The 20205-nt window shown below is 39.0% G+C and overlaps 1 protein-coding gene across 1 annotated transcript in view; it reads right to left on the minus strand.

Annotated features, from left to right (window-relative positions):
* SDK1 (sidekick cell adhesion molecule 1) overlaps positions 1-20205 on the minus strand; it is a 417731-nt gene that overhangs the window by 202249 nt on the left and 195277 nt on the right. The window contains exon 5 of the mRNA XM_075718433.1: positions 12839-12972. Coding sequence (XP_075574548.1) covers positions 12839-12972 — 134 coding nt within the window. The remainder of the gene's footprint in view (positions 1-12838; positions 12973-20205) is intronic.

Consider the following 20205-nt stretch of genomic DNA (forward strand, 5'->3'; position numbering starts at 1 on the left):
TATTCATAATCACCTTGAAAAGGCCATCTGCAATTTTAATCACTCACTACCAATTACTTTTTTTAATAGCTATGACAGTATCACTCACAGCGATCTGGTAAATCCACAAGGATAGGTGAAGGCAGCGCCGGGTGTGCAGTCTCTTTCCCAGCATTTGCAGAAGACACAACATCGCTGGCTTTTAAAGCCTTCACTGTCTTTACTAAGTCAGGTTTAGGAGCACATGGCTTTGCAGAGCGGATCAAAATACAGCCAACGTGGAGTAAATAAGCAAGCTTTTCTTTTTATCCCTCCTTAGTGCATAAGGAACAAGTGGGGAATAAATAAAAAAAAAACCAAACCTCCTCCATGCACAATTTCTCTTCTTTCTCCTTCATGCAATAGACTGTCCACTGCAGTATTTTCCCTACACACAACAGCAATAAGCTACTACTTCTTGGCTTGTAAACATATTTAACAGCAAATATAGCTGGACAAAATTTAATAACAATTTTGCACAAAACAAGGCCTTAGAGACTACGACATTGTGTGCACCTTCCTGGCTGCTGTATTCCTTCATTTTTATCACGGAAAGCTTACAGTCCTTTAAAGATACACGATTTAACAGTGATGGGCTCCCAGATTATAGAAACTGTAACTTTGTTTCCACATTCCATAGCTGAAATGATATCTACCATAAAAAGGCAGAGTTTTGGGTTATGGATTAACAGGCTTAAAAGCGTAGACAATAGTCTGCACATGAAAAGAAATCAGCGTTTCCATCACCTTACAGCACAGTCTCTACAGGGGGGTGGGGGGAAAAATCAGAACTGGGACTACTCCAATGTCTAACCACTCCCTAGATGCAAATGCCAGTATGCGAAACTGAGTAGTACAAAACGGAAGGATAACACACATCCTCGGGCAGCAATTTATAGCTCCCACGCTACAACCAAGTGGACAAGAAATCGATGCAGCCTTTACATACATCAGGTGAAGCAACCCAGGTTACAACCAAGTCGGAGTTTCTCTTCCTATTACAAATGGGGTAGAAAGGTCCAATTATTCTATATTACTTTAAAATTCATAGCAGGTCCTTACTAAAATCTAAAAAGGTTTCCAATACTAAACTTTTTTTTGTTAAAATTTGGAGCAAAAATTGGTTAGCTGATTTAAAAAAAACCAAACCTAGCTGGACAGTGTATAAATAAGAAACTTTCATCTTGTCCGCTGAACAAAACAACAGTAACAATCAAATTAAATACCTTATCATAACGTGTCTATACAAAGAAGAATATTTAAAGTTTTGCAGATGACCTTGAATCTTGCACGTCCTGACTCTCCAGTGCTCAGGTTGCCATTGTGATCACTGTATTTTCATTTTTGCTCATACATAGGCCACTGTGCACGCTTTCGGAATGACTTGGACAAATCGCGTCTATCAGGCAGAATGATGACGCAGCCATGTGAGGGGTTTCTATCCTTATTCAATTTTCCTGTTCTGTGATGTATGTTGAGGAGAAATTAAAAACATCTTTAATATGAAGAGCTTTAAAAATTATAACCCTCAAGCAACCGTATGTTTGTGAAAGCTCAAGATGAAAATTAGTTTTTGGAAATATGCTGGGGGAGCAGTTCTGCCATGCAGACCTTTAGCATGTGTAATACAATCTTTAGGATATCTTTAGGATATATTTAGGCTTTTGCAGTAACTGAGTAAATTCAAAAGTTATTCTATTAAACCTCCATTTTGAGCATATTTATTATTCCTTATCTATATTGTTTATAAGACATTTGAAGCTTGCCTAATACAATGACAGTTTGAAGAACAGCATCAAATAGTTCCTAAATTACTTATTTTTCTAAATTGAAGAGTGAGTCCTACTGCTATGGGGGGGGGGGGGGGGGGGGGGGAAAGAAAGAAAAAATTACATGCTGCAAGTTTACCCAATTCATAAGAATAAGATGTTCCTCACTATTTTCCTAAGCAAGAGCTTTGTAGCTTTTTACCCTCTTGTTCACAGACCAGCCAGGACAACCCGTCTCATTACGGAACAGCACAAAGCTGTCACAGCCATATATTGCATGGACGTTTTTCTCTAAATATGATCTATTTTTTTTTCTTAAAACAGCATGTTTAAGCTAAAGCTGCCTTCAGTACGTTACAGATTCTTACTTTCTTGGTAAAAAGCACCTTCAGTAGGGGTTAGAGACTTTAAATAAATGAAAATTATACTTTAAATACATCCAACTGCGTAAAGATGGGAAACAAAGCGAAAGATTTCAAGTCAGCTACTTGGAATACTCCAGGAGTACGGCATAGCAGAATGGGACTCATAAGAGATCAAAAGGGGTAAATTGATAGTCGCTATTCCTTTTAAAGCTTCAGAATTATGATGCTTACATAAACTGAAACACAGAGCCCTTTACAAATGCCTACAAATCGCTAGAGTTCTGTCTCCTCTGGAAGTTTTTAGGAAGTAGTTTATCTTGGGCGTACGTGATAACAAAGAAATAAACAGTTCTCGGGAAAAGACTGCTTGCTCGTCCTACAGTCCCAGGAAGCGGCCAACATCGCATGTTGCTTGACTTAAATAAGTCTTCCAAGCCTTATGACTTCTATTAACGTTATCATATTATTTATCATATCTATTTACTAGATATTGATTTTTGCAATATTATCAGTACATATTAAAAAGCTTTTCAAAGATCCCAAAGTACTACTAAAACTTACAAGTATGGACAGGAACTACTACTCTCACGCCAACAATGAGAGCGAATCGTCAGCACAAAGTATTTAAATGAGTGAGAAAATCAGAGAAACTACAGAGAACGATTTTCATGGTAGAATGCGGTTAAGTTGGAATCTGACTATACGATCCATTTTACCATTTTTGCCTGTGCAAGAGGATTCAATCTTGAGTAACATCACCTTTTTACGTCTGATCAAAACAATGCTTATTTCAGCAGCTTCCTTTCATCTTATTCCACACTAGTGTTAGTACAAGACTGGTTGAAGAAAAACACTGATCAAAAATGATACTTTCTTTGTAAATTCTGCAGTGTTGTTTGAAAAAAAACTGTCGGTGAATCAGCGAGATTGAAAAGTCTGTCTGACGAACCAGCGATACTTTCCTGTCCAGAAAGTTTTCTGGCATTTCTCTCCTGTTAGTCTTCCAACAAATCATCACAGTTTGTTCAAGATGGCATTTTCCTGGATGGCATGTATAATTGATATGTGTCACATTTTATAAAATGATCGCAAGGTAAATTCAATTTTCTTTTTTCCTTGTTTCTGTCCTCTAAGAATCTCTTATCTCCACATATCAATTATGGAACAGTGACAGAGATAGGTTACAAATCACTCCGATGAGTGTAATAGCAAAAGTGATTAGAGATAGGGAGAGATTAATTGCATGTGTCAGATATAAATAACGGGTTTAGGAGGAAACCCAGGATTTTGAGAGTGTGTGTGTATGCCAGATCTCTTACAGACACAAAACCCCCAGCCTTAGGAACAGACAAGTATAACAAGAAGCTATGTTAAAATATAAGTTAGATTACAGAAACCTTAGCATTTGCCATTTTTTCAGAGTGGTATGCCTAATGTACGCACATATGCCGAAGGAACACATGCTCAGCTCGGGTGCAGTTCCCCACCTTCACCAGCCAGCGATGAGTCCCCGTAACACCAGGGCTGTGCTGCCGCGTTGGGGAGAAAGGGAAGGAACTATTCTTTCCATAAACCGTCTATTTAAAGCTTTATTACCTTGATGCAACATGATGAAAACTAAGTGCCAGATATTTAAATATGTTTTATGCTAATTTTGGCTGTTTAAGTTCTCTTTAATAGTAAGATTGAAAAAAATCTCACAGAAAGTTCATTTTATTACCTTTCCATTGCGAAAACTACTAGCAGAGGAGACACTAGTCGCCTGGGACAGAGCCGGCAGCAGATGCAAAAGTGCACCATGTGTGGCAATAAGTATTATCAAAAATAGTCCAGAGGAAGAAGAAATTGGAGACCAACCAATATTTCTGCTATTTGTCAGAAAGAGCACTGACAGAATATTTGGTTAAAGCTGAAGAAAAGCTCAAGCTGCCACAGATGTTTCTTGGCTCATCTTTATTATCCCTGCAGTTTAGCAATCTAGCATTTTAATCACAGGTTTCCCTCCATGTCACTGCAGTTAAAAAAGAAGGAAGTTTTCCTTTAAGGAGAAGATAGAGAATTATGGAAAAGATCTGGCTGAAGCTTTAAAACACCCAAAAAAGCAACAATGAAATCTGGAGTTCAAGAATGCTGATAAATCCTGAAAATCATCTATTATTTCTTTGTAATGCATATAAAATGATTCTACACTGCAATACAGTATCCCTTTTGCAGTCGATAACAGGGTAAACCATTAAGAATATCAGCCTCCACTGAAATTCCTAGCTATGGATAAAGCTTAAACTAACATTTGTTCCAATATATCAAAACAAAATCTTTAACGCTAACTCTATTTAGTCCTTTTTGTTACAGCTATAATTGCTACTAAAATGCATTTAACTTAAATATATGCATATCTCAAAAGCATGGGTAAGTTATACTCAATCTATTCTCAAAATAATAAGAAACAAAGATCCCCATTTAAAAATTTACACCCTTTAATATTAGAGCAGATTGGAGCTACAACTGAAGAAAAAGCATTCAGACAGACAGCAATTTACCAGGGTAGTAAGATGGCATTTACCCAGAATTTATCCTGAAGGTTCAGTTTTAGATCCTGAACACTTCTACAGTCTCCTTCAAATTAACATTTTGGAAACAAAAGAATGTTAAGTGACCATCAAAGCAAAAGGCACACATTTACTCATGAAACCACACATGACAACCACTAGGGTGTTCTTCCTAGAAATTCTGCTTGACAAAGAAAAAGCAAAACCTGTGTGGAAAATGAGAAAGGAAAGAAATGTCAATATTTCAAAGAGTGACTTAAAACCAGTGCACAGAGGGCTGAGCTGTGCTATGTTGGACTTCCCCAATATTTGGTCAGAACCTCAGGCAATCACGTACAATCATGGCACAGAAAACGCAATTTCATTTCATCCCATATTTCTTCTCCTTCCTCCACCAAAGAAAAAAAAAAAAAAAAAAGCATCATTGAAGCACTAATTTCACCTCAACAGCACTGACCCAGAGAGGCTAAGCAGAGTAAATTCCCTTGGCACGAACTAAAAACAGTTTGACAAGTTTATAGAGTTTGTGTGAATTTGACCTCAGAATAGAAATATCTATTCCCTGGGGGTACCAGCCCATTCCTTTTTTTTTTTTTTTTTTTTTTCCCCTGCCTACACCTGAAAGCTGGAACCAGCTATGAAAAATTCATGCAGCAGTATGCTTCAAATATATCCATGAAGGATCCTCAACATCTGCTGACTTGAACAAACCTTGATGGTTAATATGAAAACTTATGTTAGTGAAATGCTCTCTTCCAGAGAGGAAAATGTCTGCTCAGAATCCTCTGAAAACTTTTCTTCACAAACCTGACAGAAGGATGTCAAAAGTAATACTCTACCAAATACACCGCCAGGTAATATGGCACTTTTCTCCTCACTTTCTTTCCTAACAATGTAAAAAATATTTCATTTTTACAGACACTGAGAGGGACCTAAACATCTTATACTATCATGAGAACCTTACAAAAACAAACAAACAAAAACTTTCAGTGCTAAATCAGCGCCCTGTGAGTCTGAAATGGGACTCTTCCCTTCTGTAAAATTTATGTTTTGATACTTTACATTGAAGAACAAAATAGGCACCAACCAGCGACAAACAGGATCTATTTAGCCTCATGTCAATGTCTGCCATAACAGAATAAAATTCTTCTTGTTGCAAGTGGAAGCTGGGCAGAACAACATGACACCCTTGTATTTTAAATTAATTGCAATGCAACCAAGCCAGGAGTTTAATTTTCAGCCCCCAACTTTTTTTTTTTTTTTTTTCCTACACTATTTTGGTTTTTTAAGCATTGCCAAGGGAAAAATTTATCTTCGTTAAATGATAATTGGCTTTATTATCTTTGACTATTCAGAAATGCTGGCTGGCAAGGTTTTTAAAATTTTCATCAATCTTGTTTTCTGTTTTTACAAAGCCTGCATCAGAAAAAGACATCAGTCTGCAGAATGCTCAGTATCTCCTAGCGTTATGAATAGGTCTTGAGACTATCTAATTTACTAATAAATCTATTGAAGCGACACGCATCTCAATATTTCACAGCTTAACAAGAAGGTCCAGAAGCAAGGCCCCAAATTGCAGTTCCAGATGATTAGCGCTGCAAAACCAACTGAAGCAGGAATATCTAGGCTGTCAGAACAGCTTACACATACCCACCTTTTGCAAACTTGCCATTTAAATCATTTACTGGGGGACACTTCCTCAAATTTTTCATAAAATACTTCAATTAAACTCAGAAATAGCAGTGCATATTGTTAAAAGTTTCTAAGACTGGGCCAACAGTGCTCACACCTACAGCGTTGCATTGAAGTTAATAATAGAAAAATCTCAGCAGGGCTTTTCGAACTTCTTCTACAGCGGCACCAGAGTCTTGCCACGTCATCGTGTAATAAAGTAACAAGGACACGCATTGCGTACATTGCGGTAAATACCTCAGCCAGCTCCTTACAGTAATAAAAAGCTCCCTATGCATCTTTTTTTCCCCCGCCCTGTAAAAAAACCACTTCTTAAGCTCCTGACTTATATACTAGAAATCTTTATGGTTTCATTAAGAAGCTCTTAACATCCCTGCTCTCCCTTTCCCCCCCAAAACCACCTTTTTTTTTTTGTTTTTTTTTTTTTTTTTAAAGTTCCATACTACAACCCTAAGAGGTTTGGTGCAGAGTTTCAGAGAAATTTAGTCAATACACAGAGTATGGCCTTCAAGGAAATAAGAGTTTTCTGATGGCCTTACTTTAATGAACACTTCGATCTTTAAGTGTCCTGCCAACACCGGTAGGACCAAAAGCATGCCATTTTATCCCCCTGACATGCCAGAGGCTTTAGGAAGACATCTGACCATCTGTGCTGCAGTGTATGTCTGTCTGTGGGAGAACGGGCACGAAACAAGAAGTCCAGACAACTGTGGATCAGGTTAAGATATTATCATCAAATCTATTGTCGAATAGATGGAAACAGGAAAGAACATTAAGCATTTCCCAATTGTTTTTATTGAAAAGTAGTATTTATATCTAAGAAGCTCGTGACAGCTCAGTGATATATTAACTCTCACACCTCTCTGGTCAAGTTGGGAAGTTCCAGCAATGGAGTTAATACCAAAATCCTCCAAAACAGTAAGCATGAATTTTCAACAGGGAGTAAGTGATGTATTTGAGTCAAAAAGAAAACTGAGTTTTGTCACTGTTTCTGTTGCCAAACAGACTTTCTGATTTTCCCAGCCAAAATTTTGTGTTATTTACAATGAAAGCTGGGACATATGATTAAAAAAAAAAAAAAAAAAAAAAAAAAAAGGCAAGATTTTCATTAGCTTAGTGTACAGTTCAACTCATTTTAAGACATGCTAAATTTAGGACTAATTTATGACATCTCATACTAATTTCAGATGTGACGTTATTCCCAATATGCTGCCTGTTGAACATCATTTTTATTTCACTGGAGCCTGTCACCTCAGAGATGATCTAATCCTCTTGGAAGAAACAATCACTGTTTTCAAGCACAGTTGGGCTGGACCCCATGCTGTGAATTTAACTAATTTGAAAGTCTAGGTCACCAAAATAAGACACATGTTTTTTAGAGGGCAGGCATGCAGAACACCAGTGTTTAACCAAGCTAGGGACTCAGCTATTCAGGAAAAATACTGCTCAAATATTTGGATCTTCCCAGGAGGTGACCATATCTATTGGCTAATACATCTTCACTGCAAAGAGTGAACGGTCACATGGTAATGCATAATGGGTACATACCTAAACACACCAAGATGTCCTAAAGATCTGATAATTTTCATTAAACCTAGACATTCTCAAGCCTGTATTTTCAATGTCTGACCAACCTCAGAATGTAGAGAAAAGCAAATCTAAGCACAGCAGAAGCAACACTAACAAGCTAGAAGGCTTTCTTTTGAAGATATTTTCCAACTTCCATGCAATATGTTTGTAATCAGGGGGCAATGGGTGGATGTAAGGCTTCAAGCTGCTTGGGATTCAATGGGCTATAGGTTAGACTGACAAGAAAAAAAGTGTCTTTACCTTTAATACTCAGAGCCCTACTAGAGAATTCATCATGATTGGGGCTTTTAGACTGTATTTTTGAAACATGTTCAACACAGGCATGTGCAGGTCAGCCAGGGGGTCAGGCCCAGCCAGCATGGGTTCATGAAAGGCAGGTCCTGCTTGACCAACCTGATCTCCTTCTATGACCTGGTGACCCGCCTGGTGGATGAAGGAAAGGCTGTGGATGCCATCTACCTGGACTTCAGTAAAGCCTTTGACACCGTCTCCAACAGCATTCTCCTAGGGAATGCTGGCAGCTCATGGCTTGGATGGGCGTACTCTTCACTGGATAAAAAACTGGCTGGGTGGCTGAGCCCAGAGAGTTGTGGTGAATGGAGTTAAATCCAGTTGGCAACCAGTCACAAGCAGTATTCCCCAGGGCTCTGGTTTTAGGCCAGTCTTGTTTAATATCTCGGTGGAACCTCCTTCTCAAGCATTGGAACAGGCTGCCCAGAGAGGTGGTGGAGTCACCATCCCTGGAGGGGTTCAAAAAACGGGCAGACGTGGCACTTTGGGACATGGTTTAGTGGGCATGGTGGTATTGGGTTGATGATTGGAATGATGATCTTAGAGGTCCTTTCCAATCTTAAATGATTCCTAGTTTTTACTTTCATTAAAAAATAATCCGGCCACCAAGCCAGGAAACACGAAATTGCTACTCTGCCCTTAATTGGTTTAGTGGTGGACTTGGTAGCGTTAGGGTAATGGTTGGACTGGATGATCATAACGGTCTTTTCCAACCTAAACAATTCTATGATCCTCAAATTTATTCAACTTATATCAGATATAGTTACGAATTGAAGGACAGTTTAGTATATTTTCCAGCTGTCCCTCAAACTCCATTTACTTTCAGCCACAATTTCAGGCATTGATTTTAATCTGCAATATAAGGCCCTATAATTCATCTTCGGCTTAGCACAGGGCCATGCCTTTCTCCTACTGTCAGTCTTGCATTTCGGACCAGAACAGGACAGCTTACAGCTTTCTCAGCTGTTAGACTTATGCTGCAAACATGCTTTTCCTACAGGCTGGAGCAAGTCTGACACCGATATCCTTCAAGGAATAACAGGCTATGCATATCTAACACTGTTCTCAGTGGATGACTGCCCTGGGAATTAGCTATGGTTTTTTTCCCTTTCGCCCTCAATAAAAGTGGCAATATGCATGCTGAGCCATATAGCAAGGTTGTACTCAATAATTAATATATAATCTACTCACACAGAGATTGGCTATTCCACTTTACTTGTGTTTTATTTGATTTTGATTAAACTGTTTTTAAATTTCATATATGTCCTAATGGGAAATGACAAGCATCATCACTCTTAACATCTGATAAGATTCAGACAGGGACAATTCAATGTGATATCTTCCGTACCTGGATGTACCTTTGACAATCTGTTTCCGGCCACTTGCTGGAATTCTTTATTATTCTTCCAAAATACATTATTTTTCTGCAACCATTCTCTGCATATTGCTTCAGGACTATATTTTTGCCTGATTATTTTCTGTTACTGGACCAAAAAGGTTTATTCACTTCTATCTAATGTATCACATATGTTTCTTCCTCAGATCAAAGTTCAGAATGACCATGTTAATCTCATTTTCTTTACAGACACTATAATGCCTTACGGCCAGTGCCTTTCTTCAACGCACACACAGCATTAATAATCCTGGATATCAAGACGACAATTTAAAATGAATATTAGCCAATGAGGTTTTTAACAAGAAAATCCATTTTTGGCTTTCCATCTTGCCTCATTCTTCATTTTCTTTTATCCATTTAATCTTTCCTATTTTTCACGTTCCAGACAGACTTTGCATTCTCGGTATCAAGTCTGTATGCATTTTGAAGTGTTTTCTTTTCCATATGCCCATATTACCTTCTGCTTTGCATAGCACTTGTTATGCATGCATGATCACAGACTATTTCTAGCATTAATTAAGATATGAAATTAAAGTGGGAAGTACATTATTGGTCACATAATACAAACAATACAAATTTGCTTTAAAAATGAAATTACTAAAGTGCTAGCAAACCTCTTTATACTGTCAGAAATAATAATGTTTACAATCTACATGCCACAGTACAGCCAGAATTCACAAGTGGATTTTGGAATATTATTTCCACTTCAGAAAGATACACATAAAAACCCAGAGAAGTTCATTTAGTTTATAAACATATCTGGAAGAAAACACATTTGTCTCTTCTGTCTGTTACAGCACACAGCTTCTGCCCCCAGTGACCCCCGATCCCACTAACGGGGCTTCCACTGTCTGCGTAAGAACAGCTTTCCTTGGAATCTGATGTATTGGGTTTGCGTGGCAAGGTTTCGGGAGCAGGGGGGGTACAGGGGTGGCTTCTGTGAGAAGGTGCTGGAAGCTTCCCCCATGTCCGACAGAGCCAGTGCCAGCCGGCTCCAGGATGGACCCGCCGCTGGCCGGGGCCGAGCCCATCAGCGATGGTGGGAGCACCTCTGGGATAACGTAGTTAAGAAGGGGCAAAAAAACCTGCGCAACTACAGCCAGAGAGAGCAGTGAGAACACGTGAGAGAAACACCTCTGCAGACACCAAGGTCGTGCAGAAGGAGGGCAGGAGGGGCTCCGGGCGCCGGAGCAGATTCCCCTGCAGCCCTGGTGCAGCCCCTGGCAAGGCAGCTGTGCCCCTGCACCCATGGAGGCCCACGGGGAGCAGAGATCCACCTGCACCCGGAGAGAGCCCACGCCGAGCAGGGGGATGTGCCCGGAGGAGGCTGTGACCCCGTGGGAAGCCCACGCTGGAGCAGGCTCCGGGCAGGAGCTGTGCACCCGTGGGGAGAGGAGCCCAGGCTGGAGCAGGTTTGCTGGCAGGGCTGGGGACCCCGCGGGGGACCCAGGCTGGAGCAGGCTGCTCCTGAGGGGCTGCACCCCGGGGGAGGGACCCACGCTGGAGCAGTTCATGAGGAACTGCAGCCCCTGGGAAGGGCCCACGTTGGAGAAGTTCGTGGAGGACTGTCTGCTGTGGGAGGGACCCCACGCTGGAGCAGGGGAAGAGTGTGAGGAGTCCTCCCCTGGGGAGGAAGGAGCGGCAGAGACAGCGTGTGATGAACTGACCACAACCCCCATTCCCCGACCGCCTGCAGCGCTTGTGGGGAGGAGGGAGAGAAAATGGGGAGTGAAGGTGAGCCCAGGAAGAAGGGAGGGGTGAAGGAAAGGTGTTTTAAGATTTAGTTTTATTTCTCATTCTCCTACTCCAATTTGATTGGTAACAAATTAAATTAATTTTTTCCCCAGGTTGTGTCTGTTTTGCCTGTGACGGTAATTGCTGAGTGATCCCCCTGTCCTTATCTTGACCCGTGAACTTTTCATTATATTTTCTCTCCCCTGTCCAGTTGAGGAAGGGGAGTGATAGAGCGGCTTTGGTGGGCACTTGGCATCCAGCCAAGGTCAACGCTTCACATCTGATTAGGAATTTGAGCAGAAAAATCTTAATTTCTAAGAAAATAAATGCTTCACAGGAACATAATGTTTTCAATGAACTTCTGACAAACATAAGCGTATTTCCAAAAGCAATTTGGCAGATTTCCTGCTCAGAAACCCAGACTACCAGGTTTTGCTCTTGTCAGAAAAGAGCCCTAGGGATTGTTTCAAATCTAATGGTATCCAAGATCAAGAGTTCTTCAGCATCTCATCATGCCAACTGATCTAGAACTTAGAGTCCTGCATCTTCTGGAAGCCCAAACTGTAAGAGTAGCCTGTCAGTAAACCTGCCAGCATCATCAACAATTTACCCAGTCATCTCTTCCTTGTCTCTACTATCAAGAGTAGAAACCTCCACAATCACACAAGAGACCAACATACTCCTTATCTCACTGCTACATTAAAAACACCTTTACCAAAATGCCCCCAGAAAAGGAGTCAAAACATTCTGCACGTTTAGAATATTAATTTTTCATACAAACACATTTACTAAATGTTTTACAATAGTTTACACGTGTGTATTTTTGCTGAATATGCACGTCAGTATATTTAGTGTGCAGTCATCTTTCTGACCCCATTGCTCTCCCACTTTTCCCTCCCCTTTGCTGCAAAATCTACTCATGGAATGCCTCCATAATGGTAGGTGTTAATACAATTTGCGCAATGTAAAATAATAAGTAATAACGATGAAATGCATGTTCCCTGGGACTCTGTGATAACTCCAGGTAAAAATAATGCCATAGACTAGGAATAGACTCATTAATAAAATTGTACTCAGAAGAGTGACTTGTTTACTTATGCACAGTGGAAAACAATACATTATAAACCCCTGCATTGAAAAGAAATTATGATCACAACTTCACAACAAACAGCGAGGAATATCATCATGTGCCTGCCTTGCACAAAATAAACCGTCAGGCAAAAGGCTTGAGGGTGATTTGTCGAGGGCATATACGCTCTTATGTCCCTCTTGCTGCACAAGGAGTTCAACGTGCTCCAAACCAAGCAGGAAAAGTTGCCCTCCTTTCAAGATCCAATCCTTTGTTAGCAAAGCTCTTTTTATTAGGGCAGACTTTTGTGAATACTGTCAGCAGCCTCAGAATGACAGCATATTATCCAGAATTTGGATACTCACTTGCTACACTGAGGTGAATAAACGGACTTGTCTTGTTCTCCCCATTCTTTTCGTTGACCGCCTGGACATAGTAGCCTCCTGCATCCGTCACTGATGTTGCAAGGATGACCAGCTGATTCTCCAGTGTGATGGCTCTGTTGAGGAACGAGAAAGATCGCATTGAAACCAGAAGAATGGTATCCACTACGCAAAAATTGTACAACACTTCAGACTTGACAGACTGATACGATATTCATTGGTCCTCTAAACCAAGATGTTGCAGAACCAAAACCAGGCTGATTTCAACCACATTCCAAAGTAATACTTAAGATCTTTGATGCCTCTAGGCCTTTTCTCTGTTTAGATCATGTACGATGTTTATGGTGACATGCAGAAAGCTGCAACATATGAAAGTAGAACAGTTTAAACAGCAATAATAAGTTACACGAGAAATGGCAAACGACAACAGAGACCGATAGCCCGCAAACTGCATCGTTATGGTTTGACGACAGTCCTGGCATACATCAGTACACTGCAGTCAGTTTTATTGAAAACCTTCTCAATAAGTGAAAGCTAGACTATTAAAGGCTGACACTCAGGGAATAACAACACCTACTTTAGCAAAAAAAAAAAAAAAAAAAAAAAAAAAAAAGGTAAAAATCAAAGGCCACAGAACCTCAGAAGGTAAGTTTTCTGTATTTATGGCATCACTAATTATCACAACATCAGACAAGAACATCAGCAAGTTAGAACCTAATTGATATACACAGATGATCTGTGTGTAGACAGGGAGGGAAGAGTTTTCATTTAATCTAAAGCAGGTAGGAAAGCACAACCCTGTCGTTAGCACTGGTGTAGGCCTGAAAGAGTCAATAAATGTCATTGTACAACACAAGTCTATTCTGGCTTGGGGCTGCTACATAACAAATGTCTCTATAAGCTCCCTTGTAGGCAGCATTACCCATTTGCACCGCAATAGGGTTGGTTACTTTGCATTTTACATGTATTAGACTGTCTTTTCTTGACTATACAAGATAAAGGTTTCATCTAGAGGCAACACGTAAAAATTTAAGGGCTTAACTGAACAGAACATGGGAAGCTCAAAGTCCGGATAAGAATAAATGAACACAAAGTTCCAGAGAAAGCCTGTGGAGCAAAGAGCTGACACTAATGCAGACTGGGACAGGCACAAACTTGGAAATCTGAATGCAAGACTCGGAGCAAGAAACTCCTACCTTCACTTCTATTACTTGATGAGAAGCCCCACTGAGTTCAGCTGCACTATTGGTCATAGCCTTGAGCATGAGGTTGAAACAACATGTAAAATTATTATACTGGATGAAACAAGTTCATATACCAATAGGCCTCAAGAAGAGTCAGTGCTAAGTTGAAGTATTCGTACACTAATCGGTCGATAATGAACACTCCTGCGTTTCTTCCTCCTGTTTTGGCATGGTGTGCTTAACGTTAATAATTCACAACTATTTTGCTTTTGAAAAAGCATTTAAAGCAATAGGGGAAATCACACATTCCTACTGTAGCATACTAGTCTTTCTACATAGGAGGGGGCACAGAAAATTACAGTGAGAACATAGCAGTGTTCAAATGCTGTGTTTTATTCACACCACTTCAATTTTCTAATGTGGATACAAAGAACACTGAAATTCTATAAAGCTATCAGTAGATACCAATAAATAAAAATCCCCTGAAAAATATATAAGGGTATATTTTCAGCTCTGATTGCACATCAGCTAAAGATACTGTTTACATTATCTTTACTGACTGTTTTTATTATAAAAAGTATTAAAAAAAAATCACAGTATGACTTTTCTTTATTCAGTGAACCTGTACTAGCTTAATTGACTTAGATTTACAGTGGGGATATAAAATGCAATTAATACGACATTTGATAAAGCAAATAAAGATAAAATTCCAATAAAGTGCTAATAATTGAATATTAAAAGACAATGACATTTACATTCATTTTTACTTTAGTTCTAAAGAAAGCAGCATTAGAAAGATACTTCAAAAATACTGAAATATATTTCAGACTGCTTTGATGCCAGCTGCAACTGCACCCAAAGTTTTAAAGATGATCCTTGAATACTGGCGAGATGCACACAGCCACTATCTGTATTAAATTGACTGAAAGTTCTGACAACTGAACCATTATACTCATTATATACTAATCAAGAGCAAAGGGAATTAAGATGCATTTATTAAGAAAATTGTTCAAAATGAAGATTTTTTTTTTTAAACTATAATATACAAGTATGCATATACACAATATACAAGTATAATATACAAGTGTTTATTGGAATGCAAGAAAAACATAACATTTGTGAGTGAAATGTAATAAATTTTAAAGATTAAATGAACTTAAGTATATTTGAACCAAAAAAGATCAGTGTGGAAGGGCTAAACATTATAAATTACATGTTCAAAATAGTGCAAAAAGTTTGATATTAATTTGTATAGAAAAAAGAATTAGAAGACAAAGCAACTACTGAATACCACTCTTTGGGGTCATCAATTACATAGCCAAATTAATGTTAAATTAAAACCCCAAAATGAGTTACTGATATCTTAATAGTTCTGTGAAAAATGGAAAGTTTCAACTTCATTAACTAAAGACGGGTATAGAGCGAGACACGAGCCTTCACAGGCTGCAGACTCTGGGAGCTTTATTTAGATCAAGTATGAGCCTTGTGCATCAGGAAAATCAATTAGTCACGTTTTAAGGACTCATTAATTCCAATGTTTCTAAACCATCTGAAGATTCACGCCCCAGCCCCTACCAGGGTTGCAGCCACTTTTTGCACAACAGCTGCACAGAGCACCCTAAAATTGGCTTAACATGTATTCCTGGGTTTATTGTTTGTTTTCATTATCTGATGTAACTTTTGACAGCACCAGTCTCACGTTCCAAGGAAAATCTGATTCCTGGCTGCTCCGTTTACCAGCATATTTGAGGAAGATGACTGCAGCAGATGGAGTGGACCTGTCAGTAATTCATACCCAGTGCAGAATTCATGAAAAAATATAAATATTGCTTTTTGAAAGCAGTATCAAATTTAACTTAACCTAATGTTTTCAAGACAGGAGCAACTGGCAACTAAACCAAGCAGACTGATCCTTCGGGATTCCTTAAGCACAGGGAAAGGAGTATTTTAAACGCATATGTTTTAATAGAAGCATTTTTAAAATTTTTCTGGAGCTCAGCGGAAGCCTGTAGGGAACAGCAGCCAATATACAACCAGCAACGTACATGTCTGAGTGGTAAGCAGTTACAACGGTGGATTCGGCATTACGATGTCCTACAAACATTTCAGTGATACCTTTACCACAAAAGCAGCCAGAGAGTAGAACAAATTGATCTGAAAATGGAAATGGGCCTTTGAAACTACAAGCTATGTTTTTGACATGCTGCCTAACCAAAGGCTATGGTCTGACAGGATGGGAAAAGGCAGCAATGATGGAGACGAGTCATTTTATACACCCAGTTCTTCTAAGTATCTGAACATGTAAATGGGCACCAAATGATGTTTTCATCACTTCCATTTATTGCAGCCAGAATTTAGAACTTAGATACACTCTGGGATTTTTAATTGCAGCCTTCCAAGTTGTCCAAATACTGTAAAAAAAAAATTTGGTGCAAATAATCTCTAATTTTGATCTAAAGCTTATGGCAATTATTCTGTTAATATCAGTGGAACATGAATCATGCCTTTAGAAGAGAATTTTCCAAAGGGGATACCATTATTAAGGCACTTAAGACAAAGTTTTTGGATTTAAATCATTTATTAAAATGCTGCAAATGAACTTTTCAGTATCTTAAATAGGTGGATTTCCATTAATAATGTTTTCATGTGAAAATACCAAAATCTAGACTACAAGTGGATAATTCCCAACAGTTAGTAATGTTAGGTTATTAGTCTACCAGATTACACAATAAATAGATAATAAAAACATCGTAAATGAAAATCATAGCGTAACCAGATTAGGCTTTCTCTTGGAAGGCTGCCATCTGCTCATGAACCAGCGTGCAATATTTTAGTACAAAGGCCTTCGTAAAGCCTCTTTTCCAGTATTATCTCCAGCTAATATCAATCCCTCTTTACAAGGTACTTTTTACTAGAAAACCTCTGCTCCCCATTTAAAAACTTTTGTGCACATTACACAGCAAGCACTGATCTTTCTCCACGAGCCAGACACCACACAGTAATAGTGGCGTTAATAGAAAAGGGAGATATTATGGAGTAATAACAAAATAACTACTGAAAGACTTCCCCCATGGATTTCCCCTTTTGGAAAAACATACAGATACATTGCAGCTAAAACCACAGCTGTTCAAGTGAAATCCTGACTGAGTAGTGCATGCATGGCTTAACAGAGTAAGCATTTCACCACCCACGTGTCTTCCAATTCTGATGGGGAATTATTAATCAGAATTACTTAAATACATGTCTTCCACAAACAGTCCATGTTTTTCCAGGACTCAATCGCAGAGGAAATTTTAGTGTATGTGCTACACAGTAACACGCCCATAGCAGCAAAGCACTAAGAGCTGTGACTGGATGCCAGTTTCATAAAATATTATTCAGGTTCCAGGTATATTGTTACTGCAAATCAACCATCTATTAATAAAAATTTTATATTTACACAGCCGCTGAATATTAAGCACACAAATTAATGCATTGATTTTACAATCAATGTGAGTTTATACTATCGCTTCTCTAGCTATGCCATGGCACAACATGTGCTTCTGGGAAGCGACTGGGACTTCTAGTGATGAAAGCACCCCAAGGTTACACAAGAATGACCAAGACAGTCCTAACTGCCAGGCAGAGGTTGAATACTATCGTGAAAGGAAGGAAGACTAGCTATCGACAGGCTTAGCAGATATATTTCCAGGAAGAAATGAGAGAAAGGGTAGAATTTCCATGTTTTAAGCTAGGCTTCCCTACTCTCTAGCACTAGTTTTGGAGCTTGCAAGGTCTTGGTTTAGTAAGGCTATAGGCGTTATTCCCCACGTTTGTTTGTGAACACATTACACAAAGCCTGTTCTGTGTAAAGCAAGTGTAAGGCTGGAACAGAAGGGGATGGAAAATTGTACTTGACAAGTCATCAGTGATCCGCTACCTGACTGGAAAGTTATATCAGGTAGAAACCCACAGGGTCTGTCTTCGGCCTGGCATTATTTAATATTTTCATTGGTGTTTGTTGACTGAATATAGATTTCACTAACTAAATCTGCAGATAAAGTCCCAAAGACTCTGGCAGACAGAATTAGAATTCCAAGTGCAGAAGACCTGTTCAAGCCTCTTCACAAGGCTGAGGTTTGCAGTTCAATGAACAAATTCAAAATGCTGTATTTGAGAAGGAATAACTGACTGCAAAACAGGCAAACCTCACAAGAGTATGTGCAAACAGCAGCATCATTGGAAAATTTAAGAAATAACGCTGTTTCTGACCCAGTGTGGCCTCCACTCAGTTTTGGTTGTTGGCTTTAAACATGTGGGCTAGTCAAGAAGAATAAAAAAAAAAACCAAAACCACACCAGAACCACCCACTCCCACCTGCCCCCCACCAACCACCCAACCCCAAAGAGTAATCTAGGAAATGTGACCTGCAGGAGAATACTCAATAAACAACCCTCAAAAAAGTCATCACAAGGGTCGTAATATACGTACAGGGCTGATACACAAAAGTATCTCAGATTTAAGCAGAATCCTCAAATATTGAGTCTTGTTATGAAATTCTTCACAGTTCGCCCTCCGAAAAGCTTATTTTTAGTCTTTGGAGATAGAGGGTCCCAGAAAGGATGCTCAGATGAATTATCCCAAATACATATTTTAAAATTATGCTCATATCAAGCAATTACTGGCCTAGAGATTAAAAAACCCCACAAGACAAACCCCAGGATAATCACTACATGACTGATCGTGAAAGAGAGGTTTGCAGTGAGAGACAATGCTACCAATCCAGAAGCAAGCAATTACAGTAACAAACTAAGGAATAATATTCATAAGTGCACTACTTAGGTTAAAATGTTCTTTTTCCCTCCCCAGGTTTTCAGCAGCTTCAATTCTTATTTAATGCAACTTAGGGGTTTTTTTATTATTATTATTACATTTTAAGCAACAAGGCTTAGTCCAGCTGATATAAGTACCTATGTGTGCTTAAATCACAGCTCTTGGGTGTCACCTTACTGAACCACAGCGATGTGTGCCTGGATGTGCTACTCCAGCAACAGCAGTTCTCAAACTAGAATTAAAATCCAGACTTTCAAGACAAAATACACGTCTCGATCAACAATAGAAACCAAAGACTTGGAATAAAATAAGTCAGTTTTCTCCAGTCTCCTTTATAAAGCTCTTACTGCATTCAAGATATTTGTAAACAGAGTATCTATTTTCTTCTCTCTCCAGTTTATCATATAATCAACACATTGAACTCTGCTTGCGACATCACTATCTGTTGCTATGGACATAGCTAGCAACCACTGGAAAGAAGAATAGGGGAAGTTTTTTTAATATAAATGGGTTATTTAAACAAAACATTGCAGTTAAAAAGTATCATAGGTTGTTGATCTACACAGCTGGCTGACTGCACTGACGGCAAGCACAAAGACTATTTGTAATCATTTGGGATTTTATAGTTCAATTTTTCACATATAGACAGACATGAATATTGCTCCACTTTATGATATTTCTCCTGAATTTATTATTCAAGGTGCTGTGGGTTTTTTTTAAACACTGATTTTCTTCCCCTTTCCTTCACTGTGAAAGGAAAAACTTCTATTATTAAATTATATCTTCATTTCTGATAAAACATATCAGCATAATGGTACATAGTATAGTGGTTTGTAGTCAAGTATTAAAGAGCTTCCTGTTGAATATTGTATCTTCATACCATTATTTCACCGAGATACATTTGTTTTTATTCTGTAGTATATAAGGCATGACTGTGAATTACACTAACTGTAAAACAAATTAGCAGCGGCATGGCCCCGTCACAGGGCAACGCGCTGAAGAGATAATTGATTATATGACAATGACAACAAAAACTTCGACCTCTTAACAACACATTTAACAGATACATTTAGACATGCCACAACTAGGTGCTCCCAGCCTCCGTTTATTCATGTTCCTGAATCCGCCTCAGCACCATCTCTGCCATTTTATTCTCAGTTCCACACATACCTCATTCGAGACCATCTCCATTTTCACATAGGTGTAGCTGAGAATAAGATCTGGCAGAGCTGTTGCTGTATAACCGTATCTAGTCTCAGGGACTCAAAAATCTGTATCACAGCAACTGAAGTACCCACACAGTTTGGAAATAAAATTTCAAATCTCAGACAGGTCAATGCAAATCTCTTTCTA

The sequence above is a fragment of the Pelecanus crispus genome, chromosome 11 (genome assembly GCF_030463565.1).
Source record: "Pelecanus crispus isolate bPelCri1 chromosome 11, bPelCri1.pri, whole genome shotgun sequence".
NCBI classification, from domain to species: Eukaryota; Metazoa; Chordata; class Aves; order Pelecaniformes; family Pelecanidae; genus Pelecanus; species Pelecanus crispus.